The following is a 27,238-nucleotide window of genomic DNA, read 5'->3' as shown; positions in this document are numbered from 1 at the left end:
TTGTTATAGGCATACGGGAGCTTGGGGCCTACTAGGAAGTATGAAGCAGTGCTGGGTAAAGGGCATGTCAGCCTGCACCCCCAGCAGAGCAGCCTCTGGCCTGAAGGGAAGTGGCGGCCTGTAAGGTGCAATGGGAAATAAAGAAGAAGGAAGTCTTGGAGGACGGTCAAGGTGCGGGGTGGGGGTGGGGTGAAAAACTAGTTTAACCCCCACAGTGACTCACTGAGACAGATCTGAGAAAACTGAAGCTCAAAGAAGTGAAATGATAGGACTGTTGACAGCCTAGTGGAGCTGGTTCACAAGTCTGTATGCCTCTTGCTACTGTCCGATGTCTTCAACCACCTCACGAAGTGGTTTGGGTCATGAACCTGAGCCTCAATCATCTATTCATCCAACAAACACTGCACATCTGGCACTCTGCTAAGCCCTGGGCTTAATCTTATGGGGCTTACAGTTGACTTACTTTCGATAAAATACCTACTTTGTAGGTTAACTGAAGAAATCCTTTCACTGAATCCCTTTTTTTTTCCTACCTGCCAGCTCTAGTTCTACTCTAGGGGACTCACTTTCTTCCTGTGATAGACCTTTGTATAGGAATGGCCTCACTGCAGGCAAGATCGGCAAACCGTAAATGTGGGAAGGAGAAAAAGCTGTGTTTAAGCCAGGGCACCATCTCACCCGTCATTTGCAGTCAGTCTGGGTTGGCTATCAGCCCTGACCACTCACCTGCACAGACCACTGCTCCTAGGTGATCCACCTTCGTTTGTCCTTACTGACCTTGAGCATCTTGGTGCACATGTGGCAGTCAAATCCAAGATACTATACGAGGTGCCCTCTCCTCTCCCCAATCCCTCCCTGAAATAATGCAAGCTCCCACAAAAGTGGTGTTTTGAAGAGGCTTCACAAAGGTGGAACCCCAATTTCTCAAGGATGGGGCTTGACAAGTTTGAGGAGCCAACGAGCAGGAAGCTGAGGTACTCAAAGACTCTTGTGCTTTCCTGGCTAGGAAGACACAGTTGGGGTTCCACCTTCTGTCAGATTGGTACGGTGTTAACACTTCAAAAGTACACGATATCACAGGATCATCAATGGGACATTAAGTGGCTTTCAATGCTAATGACAGCTATCCATGTAACAGTGCTGGAGACCTGTACAACTGTAGTAACCAAGAGGAGCCCAGAAACAGGAACCCCGTTTGAGAACATCTGCCCTTTAATTTCCATTTAAAACTGGTTTCTTTAAATATTTTAGTTACAAGTTCTGAATAGTGAAGACATAGTAGATGCTGCAGGCACTCAGTATTGCTCCTGCCCCTTCCCCCCTCCCCCAGGCCCTGCTTCTTCACTCAAGATACAAGTGGGCACTCTGCACTAAATAAACGGCCCCCAGGTGTCAAGTGTCAGCAGCCTCAGACCTGGATGCGGTTGGATACAAAGCAATGAAACCCAGTAGCTTTCACAAGATACATTTAACCGTACTCCGAGGAATTCCGATGACTATGCCCAGACCCAGTGGGCAGTACCCTCAGAGAAGACATCAGCCATTTCACCACATCTTGGGGCTGGTTTCCATCACAGTCCATCCTCTCCCCAGATGTGTCCTGCAGAGGAAGAGCTGCTAACGCCGTGCTCCCTAAAGGCCCCAGTGCAGGAAGGAACAGAACTGCCTGAAACCCACGTGCCTGTACCAGCTTGAATTTAAAAGCTCAAATCAATCTGAGCCAGTCCACAGAACCCCCCACCTCCATGCCAATCTCTACCAGGCTTCAGCCCTTGGTTGTGACCATGCTCTGTCTCACTGCCATGATGTGCTGGAATCTGCTCTACATGAGGACAATGTGCTAGAATGGTTTCCAGCAGCATAGAAAGGGTCTGGAAAGGGCCGGCACTAACACAGCTGTGTGTAGTTGTGCCAAAATGTGTCTTCCTGGTGCAAGGCTATGACGAGTATGAGGGCAGGTCCGGGTTCCTCTACCGTCTATGTTTACAACACACAACCTCAGGAGGAATATGCCCTCTCGTCCTCCCTCTCCAACCTAGATCCCCTGGCCTGTGCTTCCTGGAAGAGGTAGAAGAGGTATCTTGAAGTCAATGAAAGCTGAGAATGAAGGTGCCATTTAAGAAGCAAAGCAGCATCTCTCCCCGTGTTCAATGCCTCACACAGGTGGAATCTAGTGAGGATGCGCACAGCCGGGACAGAGGCTGCTCTGAGCTTGGGAGACTGGGCAGCGCCCTAGGCATGTCTCTGGAGAGTGGACTTTCACAAGATAGAAACTGAAGAATCACATCGTCCCAGTGATTTCCCTATTACATAATGGCACCGGGGAGAAGCAAAATCATCTCTGTGGAGAGCTGATGGAAGAGAGGCAGGAATATTAATGAAAGTCCTTTAAGACTCTCTCTCTCTCTCAAGCCTAAGGAAATAAGGTATTCGAGCATAAGAGAAGAGTGCAGAGAGGGAGAGAGCCTGGCAGGAACACCAAGAAAAGACCTGCGACTGCTGGTTACATAGTGCCCTGGCTTCCTTGCTTGAGGCCAACAGCATGTGCCTGCCTGCCACCAGGCTAACCCAGGGCCCGTGAGGGGACAGGGAGAAGACTGGTTTTCAGTTCCTGCATGGTCAATTTGGAGGGCGTGTGGCTTCTTCCTAAAGATCCAGTAGGAGGACTCTGGGATCCTCTACCGCTGCCTTGATTTTGCGGAGGAAAGTCACTGCCTCTCTGCCATCGATCAGCCGGTGGTCGTAGGTCAGTGCCACATACATCATGGGCCGCACCTCCAACTGCAGAAAGGAGAGGTCAATAGCTTATCTACAAGTCAGAGAAAGCCTTGCTGATGGAGGAAGATGAGAGCATAACCCATAGGTAAGTTCCCAGTTCCAGAGTCTTTGCTATTGAAGTCACTTCTGAATAATTACAATATTTTCAAACACCAAGCCTTACCCTTAATGCAAAGCTCCTCAACTCAGAAATAAAGCTTAACCAAGAAAACAGGAGCCCCTCACTACTGACTTCTTACATACTCTGTCCTCTTTCTCATGTGGTCTACAGGGACGGTCTTCCCTTCAGTTCTGGCCGCTTGGAGCTACATCTTTGAGTTTATAATTTACATTGTTTGCTTTTAACCTGGGGTCCACAAATCCTCTGAAATTGTATGCAAAGTTGGGTATGTGGGCATTTTCAGGAGAGAAGAGCCATAGTTTTCAGATTCACAGGGGAGGTACAAAAACCCAAAACCCAACCTGTTGCCATCAAGTCGATTCCAACTCATAGTGACCCTACAGGACAGAGTAGAACTGCCCCATGAGAGCCCAGAAAAGGTCTTAACACAGGAGTCCCAGAAAGCTTTTCCTTACCGACTTCCAAGGGCAGCTCAGGCCCCTCAGATCTGAGTCTCTGATCTCCTGGAGAACTTCTGTCTTATCCTACAATGAGGCAGCTCATCTACTGCTCTGCATTGTGGTCCTCTGCTTCCCAGGGACAAGAATCATGTCTCCAACTGTGCCCTCACCCCCTACGGCACCTAGAGTTAACCAACTGCCTTCAATGGATAGTCGCTGACTGATTCCAGATGAGGGAACGAGCCTTCTGAGCTCAATGGTTCTCATACTCCCACATGCAGCAGAATCACCTACAGTTTCTGATTCAGTAGATCTGGGGTGGGGTCCAAGAATCTGTGTTTCTAATAAGTACCCAGGTAATGCTGATGATGCTGATGCACAGACCACATTTTGAGAGCCCATGTCTTAGCTATTAATAAGAAACCAAGAAATGGAACTGAAATTATAGTGAATCCTTTGTAATTACCATTTAGATTACATCCCCGTCTCATCATCACCCAGCAGCTAGAACCTCAGAGATTAAGAGTTCCTACCTTGCCTCCTACGGCCACTGGCCTATCAAAGATGCCATGCATGCCCAGGATGGCAGACTGAGGGGGGTTGATAATGGGTGTTCCAAAGAGCGAGCCAAAAACGCCTCCATTGCTAATGGTGAAAGTGCCGCCATCCATATCTTCAATGGCAAGTTCATTCTTTCGGGCCTAAAAACAGAGATTTCATAAGTGACATATTAAGCCAACTGGGCCACCAGGTATCTTTACTTCACCTTTCTCAGGCGCTATGTACTTCTGATGAAGCAAAGTCAAACTCCAGCTTCCTGGGCACTGCTTACTAGTGAGCCCAGCCTCCCCCTGCTCTCTTCCCTGACCTGCCCAGCAGCTCATACGTGTGTGTCTTTATACTTTACCTTCTCTCCCAGTTCACTGATGGTTCGCTCAATATCTGCAAAATTCATAGCTTCCACATTCCTGATGACAGGAACCACCAGACCCTGAAGGGAGTGAAAAGCTGGTCTCAGTTGTAAACAGTACCTTCCATAGATACAATTTCCTTGATCTAAGCCAATGCTCTCCCCTCCCCAAATACCTCAATTACTCAATGTGATTAAATAGAAAGTCTAAAATATTTAGGTCTGAGGCTAACATCAAAGAATGTGGTAAGGTCAAAAACAGGTTACTCTTTTATGAGCTCCCTTCTAAAAAGACAGTTACAGAAGTGATCTCTCCTAGGGGTCTGTTTCCTCACCCAGATAAGGTGAGGGTTCAAGCCCAGAGCTCCCCACTCCTGCTCCAACATACCCGTGGGGTGGCCACTGCAACACTGATGTCAATATAATCCCTATACACCACCTCTTTGGCCGTATCGTCAATCACTATGAGAAAGAAAACACATGTTACTTACAACCCCCCCAGGGCTGGCTAATGAAGTAATATCTGCATTAAAAGAGTAAAAAGACAATCTGCAGTGCTTACTACGGTGTGGGCTGGCCAACCAATGTGAAAACCAGGGCACTGTAAATGGTAGTTTGCACTCCTCTTACACCCATATAACCAATCAGAAGATCTCCCAAGACCCCTGGCTTCTGACCTCAGAAGAATCAGAAAAACTCAGTACACTGGCTTACACAGGATAGGGACACACTAAGTTCTTATTAACTAGCTCTGCTCAAACTCTCCCTTAGCAGAGAAGGGCTAGGTTTCAGAGGTGCTCCAGAAAAGGCAAATGAGCAAAGGAAAGGGGGCGGGGAGGAAGATGCTGCCCATTCTGCTTCCCACTCTGAACCAGGGGAAGGACAGTCTCTTTCCAGGAGATTCAGGAGGAAGCAGGGTGGGCTGGCTTTATAGATAGGCCAGCTTTAGGTAACAAACCAGCAGCTAAAAATGTAAAGGCTAATAAACTGGGAATCTTTATACACAAAGAAAGTCTAAGCTCTATTAGATAAAACACCAAAGAAAAGCATGTGACGTTGAGAAAGAGACCAAGAGAACTTTAGGAAATGCCTACATGCATGGACAGGCAGAAAAAGGGAGCCAATAGAGACAGAGAGAGTGCCAATTAGGAAGCCATGAGAAGAAGGAAGAATCAGAAAGAGGTACACATTTGAGCAAAACAAAGACAGCCCTTCTACCTACCTAGAGCGCACTACTCAATGGAAGGGACTAGGGTTTCTATTTCTAGATCTTTAAGAACCCTGGCACTGCTGGGGGTTGCAAACTGTCATTGTCCTGCTCTAATCTTCGAGGGAACAAAGAAGTGTTTCATTAGGAAAAAGAGAACAGCTTGTTAAGTCAACACTTCTATGATGTAGATGAAAAAAAAGGAACGAAAGCAAGCATCAAATCCATGAAAGAGGGGCCAAGCCCAAGGCCTCCTGATGAGGCCTATCGACCAGAGATCAAAGGTCACCCTGGAGTCTGTGCCAAGTGTGGAAGTCGGGCCCCAAGATAACACGGCCTATGGGAGTGGCGTGCCAGCTGGGATGGGAGCTTCCACCCTGACATGAGACAGCCTGGAGAGCTAGGCTGCCCCAGCACTGCCTGCTGCCAGAGCAGCTGCCGAGCTATACACTGGGAGAGGAACTGTTCTCTCTTGCTAGTGGGGAGAAAGTAATCATGATGCTATTCCGGGAAACCAAAAATGAAGGCGAATCAAGAGATCGCTAGAAAAGACACTCATGGCTTCAGAGGAATGAAATAAAAAGCCTCAGCCCGCTGACCCCCATATCTTGATGTCTGTGTGTTGGAGACAAGTCTGTGTTCATACACGTACCTCCCAGGACCTCTGTGATTCTGGCCACAGCCAACTCACCTGCATTTACAACAGGCTGTTCCTGCAAGGCATAGGCCGAGGCCTTCACAAATGCTGACATGAAACCTAGTTTGAGGTTATGTTTCTTCAGAAAAGCATCTCTGTGCCGAGCCCTCATCTCCTGGATGTTACTGCAAAGACACATTACAAAACCAACTGACTACAAATGAAGCTGTGATTTTGACTTTCAAACCAGTTTTTAACTCCCTGTACACAACTGGGCAAGCTTTTCCCTTACTCAGGGCCATCTACCCAAGTTCGAGTTTTGAAACAGATCACCACAAGTCAACACAATAACCTTGTTCTTTTTGTTTGTTTTACAAAAAATGGATATAAAGGAATTAGTTCCAATCTGTCTTTATGCTGAGCTGGGCCCTTACGGGGCTCCTTCATGTTCCAGAATCACAGATTTCAGTGGCAGATAACAAAAGATCACACAGCGCACCAACATTTTTGCCCTAGACCAGAAAGTGATTTTTAGCTACACTAAAATCACCAGCTATTGTTGTTGTTGTTAGCTGTCGTCAAGTTGATTCCGACTCATGGCCAGCCCATGTGTGCAGGACAGAACTGCTCCATAGGGTCTTCAAGGCTGTGACCTTTTGGAAGCAGGCTGCCAGGCCTGTCTTCTGAGGCCCCTTTGGGGGGGTTCTAACTACCAACCTTTCAGTCAGTAGTCAAGCGCTTACCCATTTGTGCCATCCAGGGACTTCAAAATCATGAGCTATTTACCCTGAAAAAAAGTTTTTTGAAGCACAAAGTCCACAAAATAAGCAATATTCTTATTTCTTTTTAGAATTATTTTCAAAACACCACCAAACCTGATTATGACTTATGACATACCTGCTATCTCTTGATTTGTTGTTGTTGTCAGGTGCTGTTGAGTCGGTTCCGACTCAAAGCAACCCTACGTACAACAGAACGAAACACTGCCTGGTCCTGCGCCATCCTCACAATCGCTGTTACGCTTGAGCCCAATGTTGCAGCCACTGTGTCAATCCATCTTGTTGAGGTCTTCCTCTTTTTCGCTCACCCTCTACTTTACCAAGTATGATGTCCTTCTCTAGGAACTGATTCCTCCTAACAACATATCCAAAGTATGTGAGACACAGTCTCATCATCCTCGCTTCTAAGGAGCATTTTGGCTGTATTTCTTCCAAGACAGGTTTGTTCAATATTTTGGCAGTCCATAGTATATTCAATACTGAATTTCTCTTGATTAGCGGAGACAAAAAGCCATGGGTGTACTGGCCCCACATGAGCAAAAGCAGTCATGACTCTATAGGTAGTCCTCGACTTATGATGGGGCTCTGTTTCGACAACCCCATCGTAAGTCAGTGCCTCATTTTTTTTTTTTAGTTTTCATTATTATTCTATTTTATTATTAAGTATCTTTGTAAATTTAATCTTTATTTGTCTTTGGAGGTTGGAAACATTACACATAAACATACAGATATGATGGCAACAGCAAATTACACTGTAACACTGTATGTAGTACATATTACTAACAATAAGATGTACCAAAAAAAAAACCCCGGACGGTTGTAAGTGCAGTTCGTTGCAACTCGAGTATGTCGTAAGTCAGGGACTACTTGTACGTGGAAGGTTATGGCCCAATGCCCTTTTAGGCTCATGTGAAAGTCAGCAAATTCATTCATCTCACCAGAATTAGCAGTTCCATCCGCTTATGCATCAAACAGGTTCCAAACACTCACCACAAGTGAGGGTCAATGCTGGACACCAAGACGCAAAGATGATTAAGACACAGTTCTTGCCCTTAAGATTAGTATAGTGGATGTGATCTCCTGGGTATTTAGAAAAGTGGCCATGTGTAGACCTAGGCCTGCTCCCTTCAGATGAAACTTTTAAAGGTTCAAGCAGTAGGGTCTGCTGAGACACCTTTGGAACACGAAGAGCTTTTGTGTCTCAGAACTGGTTTTTCCACGTACACACTGCAGAGTCTGGGGAAATGGCTTTCCCATCATTTTGCACAGAAACTTCAGTATTTATCGGAATAGAGTTCTGTGATGGAAATTGAATTTCACTTCATATCTCAGGCCCAAACGCTCACTTCTGCCTTTCTTCCTATATTGGCCTAACCTGACATTAGCACGAAACATAAGATGGTACAACTTTAACTCTCCCCTTCAGACCTTTTGTTTTTGAAAAAGGAAGTTTTCCTAGGGGGGACTGATTGGGTTTAAAATGTTTGTTTTCCTGAGTCTAACCTTATTTAGTGCTAGGATTACCACCCTAAAGACATTACTGGTTCCCAAGACACAAGAGCTGCAGAAGAGGGAAGGAGAAGTGATAAACATCTCTGCTCTCAAACCTGCCCAAATGCTATTGTCTGGTCATTAAGTCGTTTCTATTTCAGAGCTTTGGCCTTGGAGGCAGGGGCTGGGACAATGAGGGAGAGGAGGAGGTCTCAGAAGGGCCCCTTATGGGTTAGCTGATCAGCACAAGACCCAAGGGGCACTCGATCGAAATGAGATTAGATCTGCAGTGAGGGCTGCACTGAGACCCCAGCCCACTGTTAAGTGATACCTCGATTAGCAACTGAAACGAGATCCAGCTACTGCACTTAACTTCCAATCAACGCTGTTGGGCCAACTGCATCTTTGAAGGCCACAAATATTTACATGTTTTGTCTTATTAAGGAATTGGGTAGAATTTCAAAGTCTAATTCAATTTGTGTACAATTTGGCCCTAATGCATGGAAACACAAGCTGCAGCCTTTCTGATCCATTAGGCAAGGTCCTTCCCTACATCCTATGGACAGGACAGAAATCTTTGGTTTGAATGACACCCAGTCTCTTTAGTAAGCTTCACAATAGGATGGGCCAAATCTAATGAAATAGGCCACAGAGCTCTACTCTGTGAAAAACACCACAGTACATGGTTAATAAACCACTCCATTCTCACTACTTTTCAGGTCCCCATCCAAAAGAAAACAAATTTCCCTAGGGAAAAGTAGATTAGCACACTAAACACTCGGGACAAAAAGAAGCAAAGGATGACCAGAACACTTGATGTATTACCTCCTAAATTAAATTTAAAACTTCTTACTCTGGAATTCAAAACACCCTGAAATATGGATCCAGCCTTCTTTACCATTCTTTCCTATACATACTCCTTGAAGTAGAATGACCTTTTACTATTCTCAAATGTGTCTTGTACTTTCCTGCCCTGATGTCACGGTCCAAACTGTTAATATCATCTAGAATGACCTTTTTCCACAACTGTACCTGTCAAAATGCTAGTCATTCTTTAAGGTCTATTTAAAATCTCACCCCTCCAAGTCTTTCCTAATTCTACCCACTCCACCTCTGCCCCCACCCCAAAACAAATGATCTCACTCTCTTCCCCACTGCATACTCAGTTCTATCCTTCTGATACTTACTTTTCTAGATTTTACTTTGTATTTGTCCAAACCAGACAGTAAGCTCTGAGAGAGTAAGGGCTCTTTTCCACTCATCTTTGTATTCATCTTGAATTCACTATTATAGTATCTTGAATACGAAAAGCACTCAAAAAAGTCTGTTAAGTTTAACTACATTCTCTTCCCTGCAGCGCTGATATTTGTACACATCAAAATCTTAAAGGAGAAAACAGGTGGGTCAATAATAACCTCACTACAAAAATGGGTATACTGAATTGGTTCCTTTGGTTTATATTCTGAGGTTCTTATTTAAAAATACAACCTGTTTTCATTTCATTATCAAAGCTGGGAAAGGTGAAAGCTATGACAAGCCTACAGCTTTCCCCTACCCAATTCTGAGTTGCCCAACAAGCATAACGAGCAGTCACCTTGAGAAAGGAATAGAAAGCAGTGCCCTGGTTCCGGCCATGCTATCAAGTGGTACTCCATCCCAAGCGGAGGCCTGGGGATAAGCCTTGTTGGCTTGGTTGCCCCTCTCTGCTTGGCACTCCCTAACACTACTCATCAGACTTTATAACTATTAACAGCCTCATTTTATCAAAGATTCAACGTATAAAAATCTAAAAGGCTAGTAAGTTTTTTAAGTCAAGAGGAGGCAAGCATGGCATTCGAAAAGTCAATTAGAGGACGAAACCAATGGGTCACTCTGTGTCAGTCAACAAAAGGCAACGTGAAGAATCACCTCTTCCCTGTCAAGTCAGTTTTGGAATCAGCACTAGGTAGAAACCGGGGCAAGTTCAAGCGTTCTTCAAGGGAAAAGGGCATGGGAAATATGGAGGAACTAAAGATCTCACCTCATGTCAACCTCATTGAAAGTAGTCAGCATTGCACATGTATTCTGGGCCTCTTTCAGACGCTGAGCAATGCGCTGCCGCATCCTGTTCATTTTCTCCTGAAAGTGAAAGTGGGACAAGTATCGACAACCTGGTCTCTTCAGATCAAGCATTCCCGATCTAGTCAGAGGAAGCATTCAGTTTGCCAGGAGTGGACAGTCAAGGACTACAGGAACACAGTATATGAATACAATGAAAGCTACGGCTTCCTGTCCTGTGGTGGGTGGCCTTGCTTCTCTGAGCAAGGAAGAGAAACCGTGGGCAAAAACCACTCACTCAGATGCGCCTGAAGTCTGACCAAGAATGGAGGCCCAGGAAATGGTTTGATTCAAAAACCCAACCCAACCCAACCCAACCCAATTTATGAAAAGAAAGAGTGTGGCTTAGGTCTAGCCAGCCCAAGAATCCTTGCAGAAAGGGCAATTTCTGGGGATAGAAAAAGACTTACATGAAAATAGCTACTTGTGGAGAGAAACATGCAAAGGAAACTCACAGGCAACAACGAAGTTTGGAGGCTACTGTATTTTTAGGAGATATTATCAGGCAGGGGAACCCACACTCTTGACCATGCTTCCTTGAGGTTTTATGTCTGCCCCTGACAGCTACTGCTATTGTGCAGCCCTCAGCTAAGTATCTTGGAAGTATAGGATAGAGCTCACTAAACCACCTCTTGGAAATGGGGAAGGCTACTAAGCTACCATCTCCTGCAAATATTTCACTCGCTCAAGGCATATACAGTGGAAAAACCACTGGACCAGGGTTCAGAAAACCTCAGCTTCTAGTCCTGACTACCATTTAGTGGTTATGTGACTACAAACAAGTCACTTCCTGAAATTCAGTTTCCTCGTTTTCCAGACAGGAAATACTTGCTGTGTGCTTCAAACAAAATGATCTAACACGAAGGCACTTTACTTTGGGGTCACTATACAAACAGAAAGAATCACCATTCCAGTGATGATAATTTGAGCAGTAATTTCAGGAGGTACGCAGTCAAACAAAACTAACCCTAAAAGTCAACACTTAGTACAGGCTGGCGTAAGAGATGCTCCCTAAATGGGGCTGAAAAGATCTTATTTGTAGATTAGCTAACTTGTCTCCACATCTTTCTATATAATCCTAGAGTCAAAGCTTTTGTACCTCTTGAAGTTGAGATCTCTGGAAGGAAAATACATTCTTATTTATTCGGACAGATAGAAATCAATTAACAGAATGAATTCAATGACTACAATGAATTCAATTATGTGCATCATTTCTTCCTCCAAACACGGGATCTGACCCAAAGTTTCTCATTTAGAGAGTAATCCCTAATTTCTAAAACCCTATGAATTTAAGAATTCTGCCAAGTCCGAAGATAATCCTGACACCATGAAGTAACTTTTAAATTCTGGGAATATTAAATCCAACCTACATCCCCCAGAGGCCATTAAAGCTGTTAAGGCCAAGGGAATAAGCTGCAGGGAGTCTGGCCATTCAAAGGTAGGCACCACCACACAGTCCACTAATCTCAACAATGCCCCCCGTCTCTCTCCTCACAGTGGTCCTCAGAAGCTTACCCGGTGTTCTGAACGGAGACCTTTGCCAGCTCCTAGGTCAGCTACTGGGGGAGCAGCAGTAGGTTTTATTGCAGATACTGAAAAAGAAGAGACAGGGTACGGCTGCATGAGAAGGAAAAAAATATTACTGAGTATCTGCCAGTGCTTTCATACTGTACTGTCACTTCATCCTCAAGATACTCTGAGTTGTGTGGTATATTCCCACTTCACAGATGAACGATCTGCTGAGAGAGGTTAACTAGCCTAAAGTCCCATAGGTAGTAAACAGAAAGTCAGGATGTAAACCCAGGTATCAGATACAAAGTCTAGTGTTCTCTCTACAAAGCAGCCAATTGGGCCTGTTCAGAGCCATGATTAGTCTCAGACGTAAGGGAACGTGACACTAGATGAGATGTTCTTCTTCCACATAAAGACGTGTGGGAGTTAGAGGCTTACCCGGTTTGCTAGCAGGAGGTTGTGCAGGCGAGGGCACTGGTGGCATCTGAGTGGGTATGGCTGCTGCAGAGGGAGGAGGAACTGCTGCTGCCATAGGCTCTGCTTTGGGGGCTGCAGCAGCAGGAGCTTCAGCTGGCTTAGCCTTAGCAGGAGCAGCTGGAAAACAGGAAAAATAGATGCCACTCGTACCATCTGGAATGGAAAGCAACTTGATCGCAGATGTTAAGCAAAATTTAGCAGCAAAAGCTCTATCTTCAATAACAAGTATCTACAAGGTATCTACTATATGCAAGACACTAAGAGATACACACAATGATATAAGGCATTGTATTTCTATTCTCCAGGGCTCCTACATGTCCTGTATCAGATAACTGGCTCAATTCAGTTGCCCTCTTGATTTCACAAATACCTACTGATCATTAAATTCAGTAAGTACTTTCAAAGCACCTAATAAGCACAAGGAAATGTAAACTTCTAAGTTAAGAAACAGGAAATTGAAAATGTTGAACCACATACACAAAAGCAATATATTTCTAATTATGGTAATACTGAGTTTCATCTTCTATTTTAATATCACATAGGGAAGACTACTCTTAACTATTAAAAAATAAAAATTAAAATAATTAAGGGTTCATTTAAGCTTTAGAGTTCCAAGCATTTCATCTAGGATGACTCTCATAATTGAGGTGGTCAATAATATACTCACAACTTTAAATTACATGTTTATTTAGATTTAGATTCTTACCCATCTGGACATTAAATTCAGTTTTATACTTAAATCAGAAGAACTTTCTTTTGCTTTAACAGTAAGGAATGAAAGATCAGAAGACAGAATTCTTCAGGTGGAAGAATTACTTTTATTTCCTAGTCTTCTATATATTCTTTCCATCTGGGCTTCTGGTCTTGCCCTGCTCAACCTCAACGATGCATCTCTCTGCTTGACTATTTTAACCATAATAACAAAATAGACCTTAGCAGTTAACAGCATTTAACTGAAAACCAGAAAAAGTTATTTTCTTTGTAAGGTCCAACACAAATTCTTGCCTTTATTTCTCATTTTCTTTCCTACAGAAATACCAATAGATTTGTAAAGAAACTATGTTGAATTCTCCATAACAGACAGTATGCAATATTGTTTCTTCTCACTTTAGAACAGTGGCTCTCAACTCTGGCCGTGCATCAGAATCACTTGGGGGAATATTTAAAAACAAACAAACAAAAATACTATTATCCGGATCTAACAATTCCAGACTTAATATATCAAATCTCTGGGACATGGGGCCTTGGCACCTGTATTATTTGAAAAGCTCCCACATGATACAAAGGTTGGGGGAAAAAACACTGTCTTCAGAATCTTTGTCATTTCTTGTACATCTTTAAGAAAAGGTCCGGCATAAGAAACATGCATGGAAAGAAAAGAGTATTATGGGGTTTATTATTTTTTCAATATCCTCTTCTTCTAGAACTTGACATTTAAAGTTCACACTATATAAACACTGCCTCTCTCATTTCCTAAACTAAGGGCAGCTGGAATGCCAAAGGGTTTTTGAGGTATTAGGGAATCAATACATTATGCTCAGCCCCAATTCCAAGGGGGAACACTGGAGACCTTGACAACCAGGAGAACTTCTTTACCATCAGTTTTCCTGAGTGTGAAAAGAGGAGTGCCTCCTTCCACTTTTCCCCCATCAGGTACCAAAAGAGCTTCAATCACGCCATTTGCTGGTGATGGAACCTGCACAGATGTCTGTAAAAGGAAGACAGATTTATGAGAAAGAGTTCAAACTTTTAGTCAGCATTAGAAAATTAAATGTATAGAATCTCAAGTATGAGTCACAAGAGTTGCAAAATAGATTGTAAGACCCTGCACAAAGAAACTTAAGCCTATACTCTCAGAGTGACAGCAAGTCAACACTATTGTGAAGAGTCACCCTTTCTGTTCCTTCTGAAAAATTAAAGCAATACTCACTTAATGTACTGTCACGTGATACATGAAAAATAACTGGAAACAGCTCATGCAAAATAAGTTGCTTTACAAGTTAAAAAGCTATAAAACTAAAACTACAGAAGTACATCCACGAAAATAATCCAAAAGTAAGTGTTTTTTTTTTTTTCCTTTTTAACGAGCTATTCCCACCTCAGTGCAGGCTGAGGTTAGAGCCAGTTAAAAATTATCTTTAAACAACAGTTCCTGTTTCTTTCATCAGGGGAAGAAGCCAAAGGGAGCGCATGAAGAACAGCCACTACGATAGGACAAGCCTACCTTGTCAGTTTCAATCTCACAAACCACTTCATCTTCTGCAACTGAGTCTCCAACAGCTGAAAAGACAGTCAAAGGCTACCTATTAGGAGGGAGCCTATAGTAGCCAATAAACCCCTTTTGGCAGGTATGTTACAAAATGCTTTTCCTACAGGGCCGAGAGAAAGTACACTGTATGTAGGAAATAGGGTGGAGTCATAAGGTCCACTGATTATCTTGGGGGAGGGAGGACTTTTAGAAAATATTTAAACTTAAGAAGTGAGAGGGCACGAAATCTTACCTTTCTCCCACCTGACGTCTCCCTCTGTGACAGACTCTGCAAACGCCGGGGTTTTGACTGTAATCACATCATCCTCTAGAAAAGAGCAAAAAAGAAAATCACAAGTATTCCCTTTTTTTTTCTTTAATCAAACTCAGTCAAGTGTTGCTCTTCTCATTAAAACTCCATTCCCAAGAAGGCAGGGAGCTGGAGGCAGATACTCACTGCATGCGGCCGTAGTTCTGAAGAAGCGAACACTGAGGACACTGCTGCTGTTAACGCTACAAAAACAAAACAGAGAGGTTAACCCCATTAGCATGTGAACCACTCATATTTTATTCTAGTTCAGGTACCATGGGTTGCTGTCTCTTTAAATCAGGGATTCATCATTAGGGGTGCCCACTAGTGTCACCTGGGGGCATCTTTTTAAAGCACACATACCCAGGCCCCACCCCCAGAGTTCTGACTCAGCAGGTCTAGAGTGGAGCCTGGGTGACTTGGGTGCCTTAAACAGTGAACTCCTCCTGTGAGTCCAGGACAAAGTGCTGCACTGAAATGTCAGCTCTCACAAAACACAGAGACCTACATTTAGTTCTTTGAAGAAAAATGTAAGCAACCTGGTCCTTTGCAGACCCACCAAAAGGACTTAGCTTCCCAACCAGGTTTCTTTCTTAATTAACTATATTCCAAGTAAGATATATTGCGTGCCCTCGGGGTACATGCGTTGTGCCGAGTACAATGGAATTTCCATCCTCAGGATTACATATTAGATCAGATAAAGCAGCAAGGTGAGACAGTTAACGTGGAAATAAAGTAAAACAAGGTGTTACATGGAAAAAAAAAACACACAGTATCTCCTATTCTGTTCTCTTGCTAAGAGGCAGCACATCAGTCCATTCTGGACTCATTCAAGAGGAACCTCAAAAGGCCAAGGCATTTTCTGATATGGCACTTACTTTAAATAACGTAAATGGGAGCACAGTATCACCTTTTATGCACAAAACCATTAACAGTGGTTACCTCTGGGGAGCAGGAGATGTAGATATATACAGGTATCTACGGGCACCTGTACATACATACACATATAGACACATTTTTTATGAGGGATGATTTGGACTGATGGGTACTTTCACCTTCTACACTTCAGGATTGTTTGAATATTCTACAACAAGCATTCATTACCTTCATAATAGAAAAGCTAAACAAATTTAAGTTGCCTTTTGCTAGTTTTACTTTTAAGTCAAAATAACTGTAAGGTCTATGTAGAATCAAAGAAAAAAAATGTATGTTATGGGGAAATAAATACGGAAGACAGAATGTTCTGCACAATGTCTGTAACCACGTAAAAGTATATGCTCGTGGCAAGAACTAATGGGTAAGGTACAAATGCAGACCTCTCCGCAACGATACCCAAGAACTAAGGCCACTGGCTGCCTCTGGGAAGAGGAATTCGGTAGAGCTAGAGGAAAAGGATTTAAAAACATGGATACTTTTTCCTTTTGAAGCACGTAAACGTATCACCTATCAGATAAAAACATGAAATTAAAAAAAAAAAACAAAAAAAAACCCCGAACCTACAATAAAAGATTTTTAAAATAAAATGGGTATCTTATTCAGGGAAAAAAAAGGCAATACACAAAAAAAAACCAGATATTTAAAAAAAATCACTGCTGTCGAGTTGATTCCGACTCATACTGACCCTACAGGACAGTTCTAAAACTGCCCCAGAGGGTTTCCAAGGAGTGGCTGGTGGTCTGAAACGCCGAACTTTCGGTTAACAGTCGTAGCTCTTAACCACTGCACCACCAGGGCTCCAGATATTAGATTAGGGTGATAAAATTAGCAGTGATTTTCCCTCCCCTAAAGTTTAGTTAGGAGCCCTAGTGGAGCTAAAATGAAATTTAATTATCTTAATAATTTACTTTCAAACAGTTATTTTTTAGTATTTATTGCACAAAGATTTGTGGTTTTTCCAATTTTCATTTTAACTGCAGAGGAGTACTACATTTAATTTCTAAATATTTTTTTAAATGATAAACGTATTAGATGTTTACTGTAGAATATTTAGCAATAGCAAAAAGTACATTTATGATTGATTATACAGTATGAAATGGAATCATTTTGTAACCTGCCTTTTTCCACTTATCATAGTGTGAACATGTTAACATAGCATAGCTAAACCAATACCCTGTAGTTTGGCCATTTTTAGCAAAATTTGTGTATTATCAGTTCTTCAGTATAGATTCCTAGAAATGGAATTGCTAGATCAAAAGGTATACATAGCTCAAAGATGTCTGATTGTCAAACTGCCCTCCAAAAATAACACTGCAGATCATACTTCTAGTACTGAGTGCATAATTTTCTCAAGAAAAAAAAAAAATCCCATTGTGATGCACAGTGAGGAAGGAGCTACTCTGCTGACTCTTCACTTTGAAGACTGTTGTGTAGAGAAAGTAGCTTGGCAGCTGTTTTTCAAACAGGTTACTAAAGAGCATCCTCTTACTACCATCCTGAAAATACTTGGAATGCAAAGTAGCATTAAGCAACATTCATAAGCAGAAGTTAATCTGAAACTCACATGGGTGGCCTTTCTCCAGACTGTGCATTACAAAATAATAATATTCTCTCCAAACTAGTCAGTCTCAGGCTCAACCAACTGGTCTTCCGCTTTTACTGCTTCTAAAACGAATAACTATGCTACTAAGAGGATGCTCTCAATTTCTACAATAAATGTAACCTTCAGTACTTCAGGTGCACTTGTATGCAGCTAGAATATTTAGCAGCACCCTTTTATTATCTATTCCCATAAAAGAGGGTCCCAATTTAACATTCATTATAAACACCTGACAAAGACAGGCATCCTCCTGGTTCAACACCTGACATGGGACTGATGTTCAAGGTACATTACACATAAAAAAGGAACATCAAGGTTAGGTCTGTCCACTAACTACCTTGATTTCTAGGCCAAGAGGCCAGGGAAGAAATCAGATGGTCAAATTTGGTATCTTTGTAAACACCCCACAGTCATGTATCTGTGCTCCCCAGTGATACTTACACAGTCTTCCTGCTGTCAGGGTAACCTGGTCCCTGACATAACGAGACCCCTGCAAGAAACAAAACAACTCTTAACCAGCAACCCTCATCTTATAAAAGGTACCTGCTGGGAATGGAAAAGATCTGAGAGCACAGGATCAATAGCAGACAATGATATAATCTTGATCACACAGAGCTCTGCTTCTCAAACTTTTCCACTAAAGTAGACTTAACAGCAGAAGGCAATACTAATGTGGGGTTGAGCGTGAGTATGTGTTTGGGGAGAAATATGGGAGCACAGCCCAAAGCAGTTTTATAATCCTGTTTAGCATAAAAATTCACAACCTTTGCTTTATCCCTATATACTTTCATAATAAAATGTCTCCATTCTCCAAGTCTTTAAATACAATTAAAGCTTAAAAAAGACATGTGATGGTTTATCCTGAGACTACACATAACCTAATTTGAGAAGCAGGGGGATGTTTGGTCAGGGTTTCTGTTTTCCCAGTTACTGAATGGACTGAGCTGGAAGTCTTATTGTCTGAACCCTAGTAGCAAAGGCTGAGATACTTTAGGGCCAGGGTCTCCAACTTGTCCTAGGACTAATCAAATCATTTTATTGCCTTCCCACCTTTCTGTCCCACCAACTGTCTTTATCACAGGTTAACTATTTTTCTCCAACTAATGACTAATTGCTACAGCTGCTGTTCCGTATATTCTTTCATGTCTTTTGTTTTGTTTTGTTTTTCAGACCTTAACAGCTCTTTCTGAACTATACGCTCAGGAGGCACCAAACAGGAGACATAGCTCTCTTGTGTCCACCTCCTAACAAACACCCCTAGGATTTCAGAGTCAAGTCTGCCACCTATGCAGGGGCAAATTATCCAATAGGCAAGGTATGCACAGTGCTTACCCTGTTTACCAGACCATCTTTAGTGAAACTGTTCACTAGAGATTAGTGAGTTAGCACAAGTAAGCCCATACTTACCTTGCTTACAATCCCTGACAAGGATGGGTCATCCATCCCTGTCAGGGACTGTAAATTTTAGGAGTCTTTGATTCTGCAGGAAGGTGCTGTGGGGTTGGGAAAGAGACAGGTGCCAGCCGTATCTAGAAGCGGAATCTTTGATGTGATGAAAAAATGTGAAATTGCTGACTACAGATGATCTGGTAAGCACCATGCTTACTTTGCCTGTTGGATAAACCACCTATGTCTAGCAGCCAGTATTCTGCAGTGTAAATCTCAGCATAGCATGTCTTTTGAACTATAACAGCCAGCAGCCCACACTGATTTTTGGAATCCTGAGTCAAATACAGAGTTCATCCTGCAACAAGTTTCATCTGTATAGTGCTTTAAGGTTTATAAAAAGCTTTCACATTGATGACCTCATTTTGACTTTCGAGTCTGACATCTCTCTGAAGTGGAACGACCATATGCCATTATTCCCATTTCGTATATAAATAGGGCATCCAGAGGTTAAGTGACTAGCCCAAAGTGAAACCTTGAGCCAGGACGCAAACCCCATCTACAAGGCTCTTTCCATTGTCCTCTAGTCTATAAAATGGAGAAAATGTTTCCTGGCTCTTTTTGGGATTCCCAGTTGAAAAGAACGTTTATTATTTAGAGTCCACTATAAGCTGCCACTCTGCTAGGCACCTTATATTCTCATAACTCTTAGAATAAAGTCCAAAATCTTTACATGGCCCTGTCCCGTCCAACTCTGCCTATTTTTCCAACCAGACAGGCTTCTTTTCTATTTCTATGACCGATCAAGCTCGTTCCTGCCTGAAAACCTTTGCACAAGCAATTTCCTTTGCCTGGAATGTTGCTCTTTTGGCTAACTTCTATTTATTCTGAGTCTCAGCTTAAATGTTACTTTTTCAGGGGAGGCTTTACCGACATTTCCATCACACTCCCACCCTCCCAAGCTCCGTTACATCATCCACCCTCTCACCTCTACCTCTCTTCTGTTGTAGTTATCACAGTGTAATTATGTCTTTATGTGGGCATAAATGCAAATTACACTCTGTCTTTCCAGCTAGCCAGTAAGATCCATGTGGGCAGAGGCCATCGATATCCCTGTCACTTGGCACAGTGCTTGCCATCTAGTAAGTACTCAATAAATTACCTGTTGACTACATGAGTAAATGATAACATGGTGGTTAAGAGTTCAGGCTCTGGAGTCAGGCAGACCTGGTTTGACTATAGTTGGCTGACTGACCCTGGACAAAGTAGGCTACCTCTCTGAGCCTTCAGTTATGAATTTGTAAAACAGAGATAATCTCTCTTACTGTTCTGTGATGATTAACTGAAAATACAGAAAAAACACTCAGAACAATGCTTGGCACACAGAAAGCCCATAGCAACATAGTTAAGATTCACTCATTGAACAAGTATTTATGCCAAGCATGTAATATAAAATAAACCACATAAAATACATTATTAATGATTCCCAAAAAAATTACTGGGATAAACTCTATAAACTCCTTCCAAAAGTCTGGATACCATCCTCTATCTCATGTCGCTCTCCCCCTTAACCAAAATGCTCCAGCCAAACCACCTTTTTTCCAGTTCCTAAACACTGCCAAGCTCTTTCCTTCCCCAGAGATTTTATTCTACACATTCTGTTCCCTTTCTTTTTCCTGCTGGCTCTGTCACATTCTCCAGGTCATAGCTTTAATGTCACCTACTCAGTGAGGACTTCTCTATCCACCCTCATTTGTTTCCTTCTCAGCACTTACTGAAGTTTGTAACTGTTCCTATGCTTAGCACTTTACACTTTGTCTTTCTCACTAGAATGTAACCTCCATGAAGATAAGAACTGTTCACGGCTCTACCCCTAGTTAGTGCCTAGCACAGTGCCTGACACACACTCAGTAACTATGCACTGACTGAATAAGTAATAGCTGTTATTATTAAACAGCATGTAAGAGGGTTAAACGACTTTATTAACTCAGATTGTGTTTCACACCTATCTGCACTGAACTGTCTCTGAACATTACAAGGAGAAACACAGCCACCCTGATTTTCCTCGCATACTGATGTGCCAGGAGGAGAGCATTTTAGGTGATGGCCAGGGCAAGGGCAGAACTTACCAGGCAGGGAACGTCTCCCTAGAGGGCAGTTCCCCTGTTGAGAAAGAGGACATTATCGAAGTCACCCAACATGCAAGGAGGAAAAAAAAAAAAAAAAACCCATTGCCATCCAGTTGATTCTGACTCATAGCGACCCTATAGGGCAGAGTAAAACTGCCCATAGGGTTTCCAAGGAGCAGCTGATGAATTCAAACTGCCAACCTTTTGGTCAGCAGCCAAATGCTTAACCACTGCAACACCAGGGCCCGATAGGACAGCAGAACTGTCCCATAGGCTGTAATCTTTACAGAAGCAGGCTGCCACATCTTTCTCCCGCAGAGCTGCTGTTGGGTTGAACCAACAACCTTTCAGTTAGCAGCTGAGCGCTTAACCACTGCGCCACCAGGGCTCCAGACTTTTCTCTTAAAAAATCAAAACCAAACCCACTGTCGTCGAGTCCATTCAAACTCATAGTAGTGACGATTTTCTCTTAAGAACAGACTCAAAACCTGCCCCAGTGCTGGTGACAGGTGTATCTCGTGACTCCAAAAGATAAATGCAACACCCAGGGCTCGTGGTCCTAGATAGCACACTGGGTCTGTCAAACTATCTCAACTTCCCAACGGCGCTGACATCCCTTGTCTTTAACAGACAAGAGGAGACGGGTCCCTGCATCCCGCTGAGGGACTCCGCGGCGCCTCCACCCGAACTCTCAGTCTCGTGTCCGGGCGGGCGCGGCTCGCGTGGCTCCCGAGCCCGGCGCGAAGGGTGGGGTGCACCAGGGGAAAATCGGCGCGGGCTGCCTTGGGAAGGCGAGAGGTCGCCGAGCTTCGCAGTCATCCAAACGAGGTCCTGAGGTCGACAGCGGCCCCGAGCAGCTCAGCCCGCGGCCTCCGCGTCCCGGTGCCCTTGGTGCCCGGCCTGGCCGGCGCGCCGCGCCCCTGAACCCCGGCAGCCTGTCCGCCCGCCGGCGGCTCCTCACCCACTGGGGCCCTGGCCCGGCCGGACTGTACCTTCTGGAAGGCGGAGAGCGAACGGCTGAACGCCCGGGACACGCAGCGAGACCGGGATAGCATCGCGGACGCAGCGGCGGAGCCGAGGGCGGGCGGACACCGGATATTGCGCGCTGCAACAACCGGAAGTGGGGCGGGCCGCGGCACCTGCCTCGCGGGGAGGGGTGTTTGGAGCGAACCATTGGCTGGCGAGTGGGCGGCGCAGGGCATCCTTGCCTCAGTCCCGCGGCCTGCGCTCACCGGCAGGTTGCCGTGGAGTGTTCGAGCCTGTTGCGCTGCCCGCCCGCCGGGGCCGGTCCTCCGAAGCTGCCCACGACTGCCCGGTGCCGGATCGCCCCCGGGTCAAGCCCTCCCTGACATTTCCACAGAGCTGGACGCTGAGCGCGGCGCCCTCCTTGCCTGGGACCCCCCGGGCGTGGCGCCATTCCGCCTCTGCTCCACGGGAAAAAGGCGAAAGGCGGACACGGGCTTTGAACTCGACACTTGGCAGATACGCCTTTCTGGTCTTAACATTTGTGTGGGCTCGAGCAGGTGACACAGCCTTCCTGAGTCTCGTTCCTCAGTGGTAAGAAGACCATTTGTCACATCCCTTCCACCTTAACCCAGAAACAAAGATACAACCAGGACCCCAAAGAACCTTTAAAAGGCTCCTATTGCCTTTTACCAAGCCAAAGACCTTCACCAACTAGCCTTACCTCTGCAATGAAATCTCCCAATCTTCCCCAATCCCTATCGAAACTCTCTCCAGCCAAACTAATTGTTCCCCACACATATTGTGCATTTTGGTGGGTCATTTGTCACCCCACCCCTAGAATATAAACTCCATTAATCTTATCTCGTTCACTGCTGTCTCCCCAGCACCTAGAACAGAGACTGGCATAGGTTAAGTGCACAATAAATACTTGTGGGATGAATTTGGGCCTCCCAGCTTTAGGCATACCATTCTGCCCTGCCTTCCCTCCTTAACTTCCCCCCTCCTTAAGTCGTCAGGCCCCTGAGTCTTCACCTTTATAGCTCACTTTCCTAATAAAAAAGGTGTTCTATAAGGTTCTGGCTGAATTAATAATGAAAGAATGTATGTATGAATGAATGAATGAATGACCCAGTGCCTAATCATGCTGGTTTCTTTGGCTGAATCACTTTACCTAGTCCTCAGGACCTTTCCGTGCCTTCACTCACCCAAACCCTGAAAGCACAGCCACTGGAATTCTAGAGGTGGGCAGAAGCTCTAACTAGAAATAGAGAAAGCATCTTTGCCCTGTGCTTCCCTCAGTCAAGTCCTGAGCAATCTTCACCTGGATTATTTAAAAAGCTTCCTAAATGGTTCTGGGCCTCGTCTCTCACTTTCTGCAGCCTATACTCCACACCAGTGTCAAAGTTCCTTCTGAACTGCAAATCTAATCCTGTCACTCCCCTGCTTAAAGTCTTTCAATAGCGTCTCCCTGCCATAGGATTAAGTCCAAACTTCTCAGTTTGACAAGGTACCTGATAATCTAGCCTCTGGCTATGTTTTGATTCTCTGCCACTAACTTCTCACAGGTCCAGAGCTTTAGTCATACAGCACTACTAGCCATCCCCGCAATGTGCTATTTCACTCCTTCACATCTTTGTGTGGGCTGTTCCACCTTCCTATTTGCCTAGGTACTAATAATTATCCTTTAAGTATCTTTCTGAATCTCTCCCTAATCCCCTTTGACAGAGTTAACCGAGTTAACTTTTACAGTGCTTCCAAGGCGTTGTGTCTGTATCTCTGCATTGTGTGGTAATGTCCTGTTTACCTATCTTTCTTCTCCACTGGGCCAAGCTGCAGAAGGAAAGGGATGATTCTATTTTCCTGAATCCCCAACACAGAACACAGTGCCTGGTACCTTGTGTGTACTCAGTAAACATTTGGGAAATGACTAAATATTTCCCTGCCTCAGCACTTCTGGATGCTGCTGAAGAGTTCAAGAACAGTAATCAGGAGCTATGACAACCTCTTGCCAGGGTTGCTGTTAATATTTCTTAGATAGCTATTTAATTCTCTCACAGTTTTTAATAATTGATTTTTTAGATTCTTATCTAGGATTTAGAAGCTCAAGCCTGGATAATGTGGCAAAGCACATCTCCTGGAGTTTCGGTGATCACCCAAGTGAATCTTAGATTTTACAGTCTTAGACACCACACACACACACACTCACACACAACCGCATGGTAGCATGCAACGTCTCTCTCAGAGGATAAAGGTTGAAATTGATTTCCTTGAGATTCACATATGAGCCTCAGTGGAGTTCAAAGGGCAACCTAGTAAGCTCTCACCATCTTCTGCATTTAGAGTCCCACAGGATACAGCAACATGGTCTTTTGGGACGGGTGTTTATGAATACAAGTTGTCACAGGGTTCCAAAGAGAATTAAAAACAGTTTTGTTGTGAAATATACATTCAAAAGGGTGTATACTTACATGTGTATGTTTTTTAAAAGAATAATAAAAGAAATAACCATACTCTCCGTCCAGTTGACGAAACAGAAAAGCCCACTGTGGCCCTCCTTGGTCATCTTTCCAGAGTTAACCACTACTATCCTGAATTATAGGCACCATGGTGGCGTAGTGGTTAAGCGTTTGGCTGCTAACTGAAAGGTCAGCGGTTTGAACCCACCAGCCTCTTTGCGGGAGAAAGATGTGGCAGTTTGCTTTCGTAAAGATTTACAGCCTTGGAAACCCTACAGGACAGTTCTACTCTGTTCTACAGGGCCACTATGAGTTGCAATTGATTAGACGGCAGTGGGTTTTTTGCTTTTGTTTTTTTACCCTCAATTATGGAGTCCCTGGGTGGTGCAAATGATTAATGCAAGTTCTGCTGCTATCCTAAAGGTTGGTGGTTCAAGTCCACCCATAGGCACCTCAGAAGAAATGCCTGGAGATCTAATTCCAAAAAATCAGCCATTGAAAACCCTGTGGAGCACAATTCTACTCTAACACACATGGGATCACCATGAGTTGAAATCAACTCTACAGCCACTTTTTTTTTTTTAATCCTGAACTACATATTAACCACCTCCTTGCTCTCATTATAGCTTCAATATCTGTGTCCTAAACTATACAGTTTTGCCTTTCAAATTGAGAAAAAGATGTATTTACTTTCAAGTTATATAAGAAAAAATTTTCTGTTTTTAGAAAGAAAAAGTGTCTCAGTTCCTTAAAACAAAACAAAACACCAGAGTGGGCAGCTCACCCTCAATAATATATAAGCATTCTCTTGCCTTACCTCAAATCCCCCAACATTTGTATATGTTGTCTGAACTATGCACTCACATCCTTGCTTATACATTTGTGAGTATTATTGACCAAATGGTGGATTGGACTTCTTTACTATCTCTGGGCTCCTTAAAATAGGAACTCCAGCCCATTGCCATCAAGTTGATTCCGACTCATAGTGATTATAGGACAGAGTAGAACTGCCCCATAGGGTTTCTAAGGAGTGGCTGGTGGATTCAAACTGCCAACCTCTTGGTTAGCAAATGAATACTTAACCACTGTGCCACCAGGGTTCCAAAACAGGGACTACTATACCCTATAGTCACTTTGCATCACCCATGATACCTAGAGTCCATTTATCTATCTATCCATTCAGTTGTCATTAAAAATAATAGATAGATGGATATACAAAGAAAATCTAGACAAGTTTTTATCTTTGCCTGTTTTTAAAACATAATATAAATGGAATCACCATGCTTGTATCATTCTGTGACTTACTTCTTTTACTTAATAGAATATTTTGAACATTTACCCAAGTCGATGAACTGTAGTTTGTTGATTTTCACTGCTGTATTTCACAGCATTCATTCTATGTCCCAAGCCAAACAAGGAGAAGGTGGCAAAATCAGGTGACATTTAGGGATGGATGGATTTGGAAGCAAGTCCTCCCCACCTGTCAGGAGTGCGGCCTTTGGCTCAGCAACCAGTCTTCCCAACAGTGTCTGGGACCTTCCTGCCGAGCTGAGATGCCACACTGTGGTGCTGCATGGGTCCCAGTATCTTCAGAATTCTTGAGGGGTGGGGAGAAGGATATTCACTTTGGAGCTGCCTTGCGGGGGCATTCGGAAGCAGAGGCCCGGACTCCTCACTGGAGGCCAGAGTAGTGGGAGAAGCTGGGTAATTCAGCCTCCAGGCAAGGACAAAAGAGATGGCATTTCAGGAAGGTCCTCTCTGAACTGGCTTTTCTGGGCACCTGAGTTGGGGTGGTGTGGGAGGTAGCAGGGGAACAGCCAACCAGCTCTGGCCACTATCTGCATATTCATAAGACCCCACACCAGTTGGCCACAGTAGCCCCTACTGGCCTCAGTGCCCGCAGCTGCAGCAGCGCTGGGTCTGTCAGATGGTGCCTTACACTGAGACAGGACAGCAGGCTCCCCTCACCCAGCCACTTCCTGACCATGGCCCAAAGCCGCTGAAGTCGAGCTGCTCCATCTCTCGGGGTGGCGGTCCCACCCAGCCGCTGAGCCCAGGACTTGGATCTCTCTAAGGACCTCTTCTCCGTAAGTAACACCATCCTTTCCATTTGCTTTGCCAGTTCACTTTTCTTATCAGGGAATGTTTATGATGACAATTTTCAAGCATTCAGAAAAGTAGAAAGACTAGCATAATGAATATCCACCCAAAGACCCATCACCTATATGTAACAGTTGTTAAGATGTTGCCATACTTGCTTCATCTATTTTTGTTGATTGAAATGCTTTCAAGTAAACTGCAGACATCGGGTATTTTATCTCTAATACTCATTCAGTAATGCCTCTGCATGCATCTCCGGGGCACTTTTTAAGCTCTCCTTTCCTTGGGGATGGGGGAAGTTGGGTGATTATTGTTCACATTTTAGAGAAATGGAGAAGGTAGAAAGAAGATAAAACGTGGCTCAAGGGCAAATGGCTGGAAGTAGAGCCCAAGGCACCTGTACTGCCACAGCACAAGTCTCTGACAGCCAGGGGTGTTTCCCCAGATAGCTATGAGGCATCCCAGCTGCTGTGTGACCTTGGGCATGTCACTTCACCTCTCTGGGCTTCTGTTTCCTCATCCATAAAGTTAGGGCATGGCATGAAGATCAGTAGTTCCCTAACACTGGTCTGTGAAGTTGTCACTGGTTTTCAGAAAAATGGGAAAGGACAATGTAAAGAATTTTTCATAAAGCTAAAGTTATTTGGATATTCTGCTC

General features: G+C 44.0%; 1 protein-coding gene across 1 annotated transcript; it reads right to left on the bottom strand.

The window, feature by feature from the left end:
* Positions 1-322: 322 nt before the first annotated feature.
* Positions 323-22,145, bottom strand: DLST (dihydrolipoamide S-succinyltransferase). Its single transcript, XM_004371045.2, has 15 exons — positions 22,051-22,145; positions 21,059-21,092; positions 17,985-18,033; positions 15,155-15,210; positions 14,951-15,025; positions 14,674-14,729; positions 14,046-14,157; positions 12,411-12,566; positions 11,976-12,052; positions 10,384-10,481; positions 6,148-6,278; positions 4,638-4,711; positions 4,247-4,330; positions 3,873-4,040; positions 323-2,781 (listed from the first exon to the last, which is right to left on the bottom strand). Exons 1-15 carry the CDS (start codon positions 22,111-22,113, stop codon positions 2,647-2,649), a joined length of 1,368 nt encoding a protein of 455 aa, XP_004371102.1. The 5' UTR covers positions 22,114-22,145; the 3' UTR covers positions 323-2,646.
* Positions 22,146-27,238: the final 5,093 nt, after the last annotated feature.

The sequence above is a fragment of the Trichechus manatus genome, unplaced genomic scaffold (assembly GCF_000243295.1).
Source record: "Trichechus manatus latirostris isolate Lorelei unplaced genomic scaffold, TriManLat1.0 scaffold00010, whole genome shotgun sequence".
Lineage (NCBI taxonomy): Eukaryota > Metazoa > Chordata > Mammalia > Sirenia > Trichechidae > Trichechus > Trichechus manatus.
The sequence above is the reverse complement of the archived record's forward strand: the minus strand, read 5'-3'. Positions and strand labels throughout refer to the sequence as shown.

What these genes read in the sequence shown, in the direction of transcription:
- DLST (XM_004371045.2), bottom strand. Translation starts at nt 22,113, where the DNA reads ATGCTATCCCGGTCTCGCTGCGTGTCCCGGGCGTTCAGCCGTTCGCTC. An exon ending in CAGAACTACGGCCGCATGCA is followed by an intron (nt 15,026 to 15,154) that starts GTGAGTATCTGC and finishes GCTCTTTTCTAG; the next exon opens with AGGATGATGTGATTACAGTC. An exon ending in TTGCAGTGGCCACCCCACGG is followed by an intron (nt 4,331 to 4,637) that starts GTATGTTGGAGC and finishes CACTCCCTTCAG; the next exon opens with GGTCTGGTGGTTCCTGTCAT.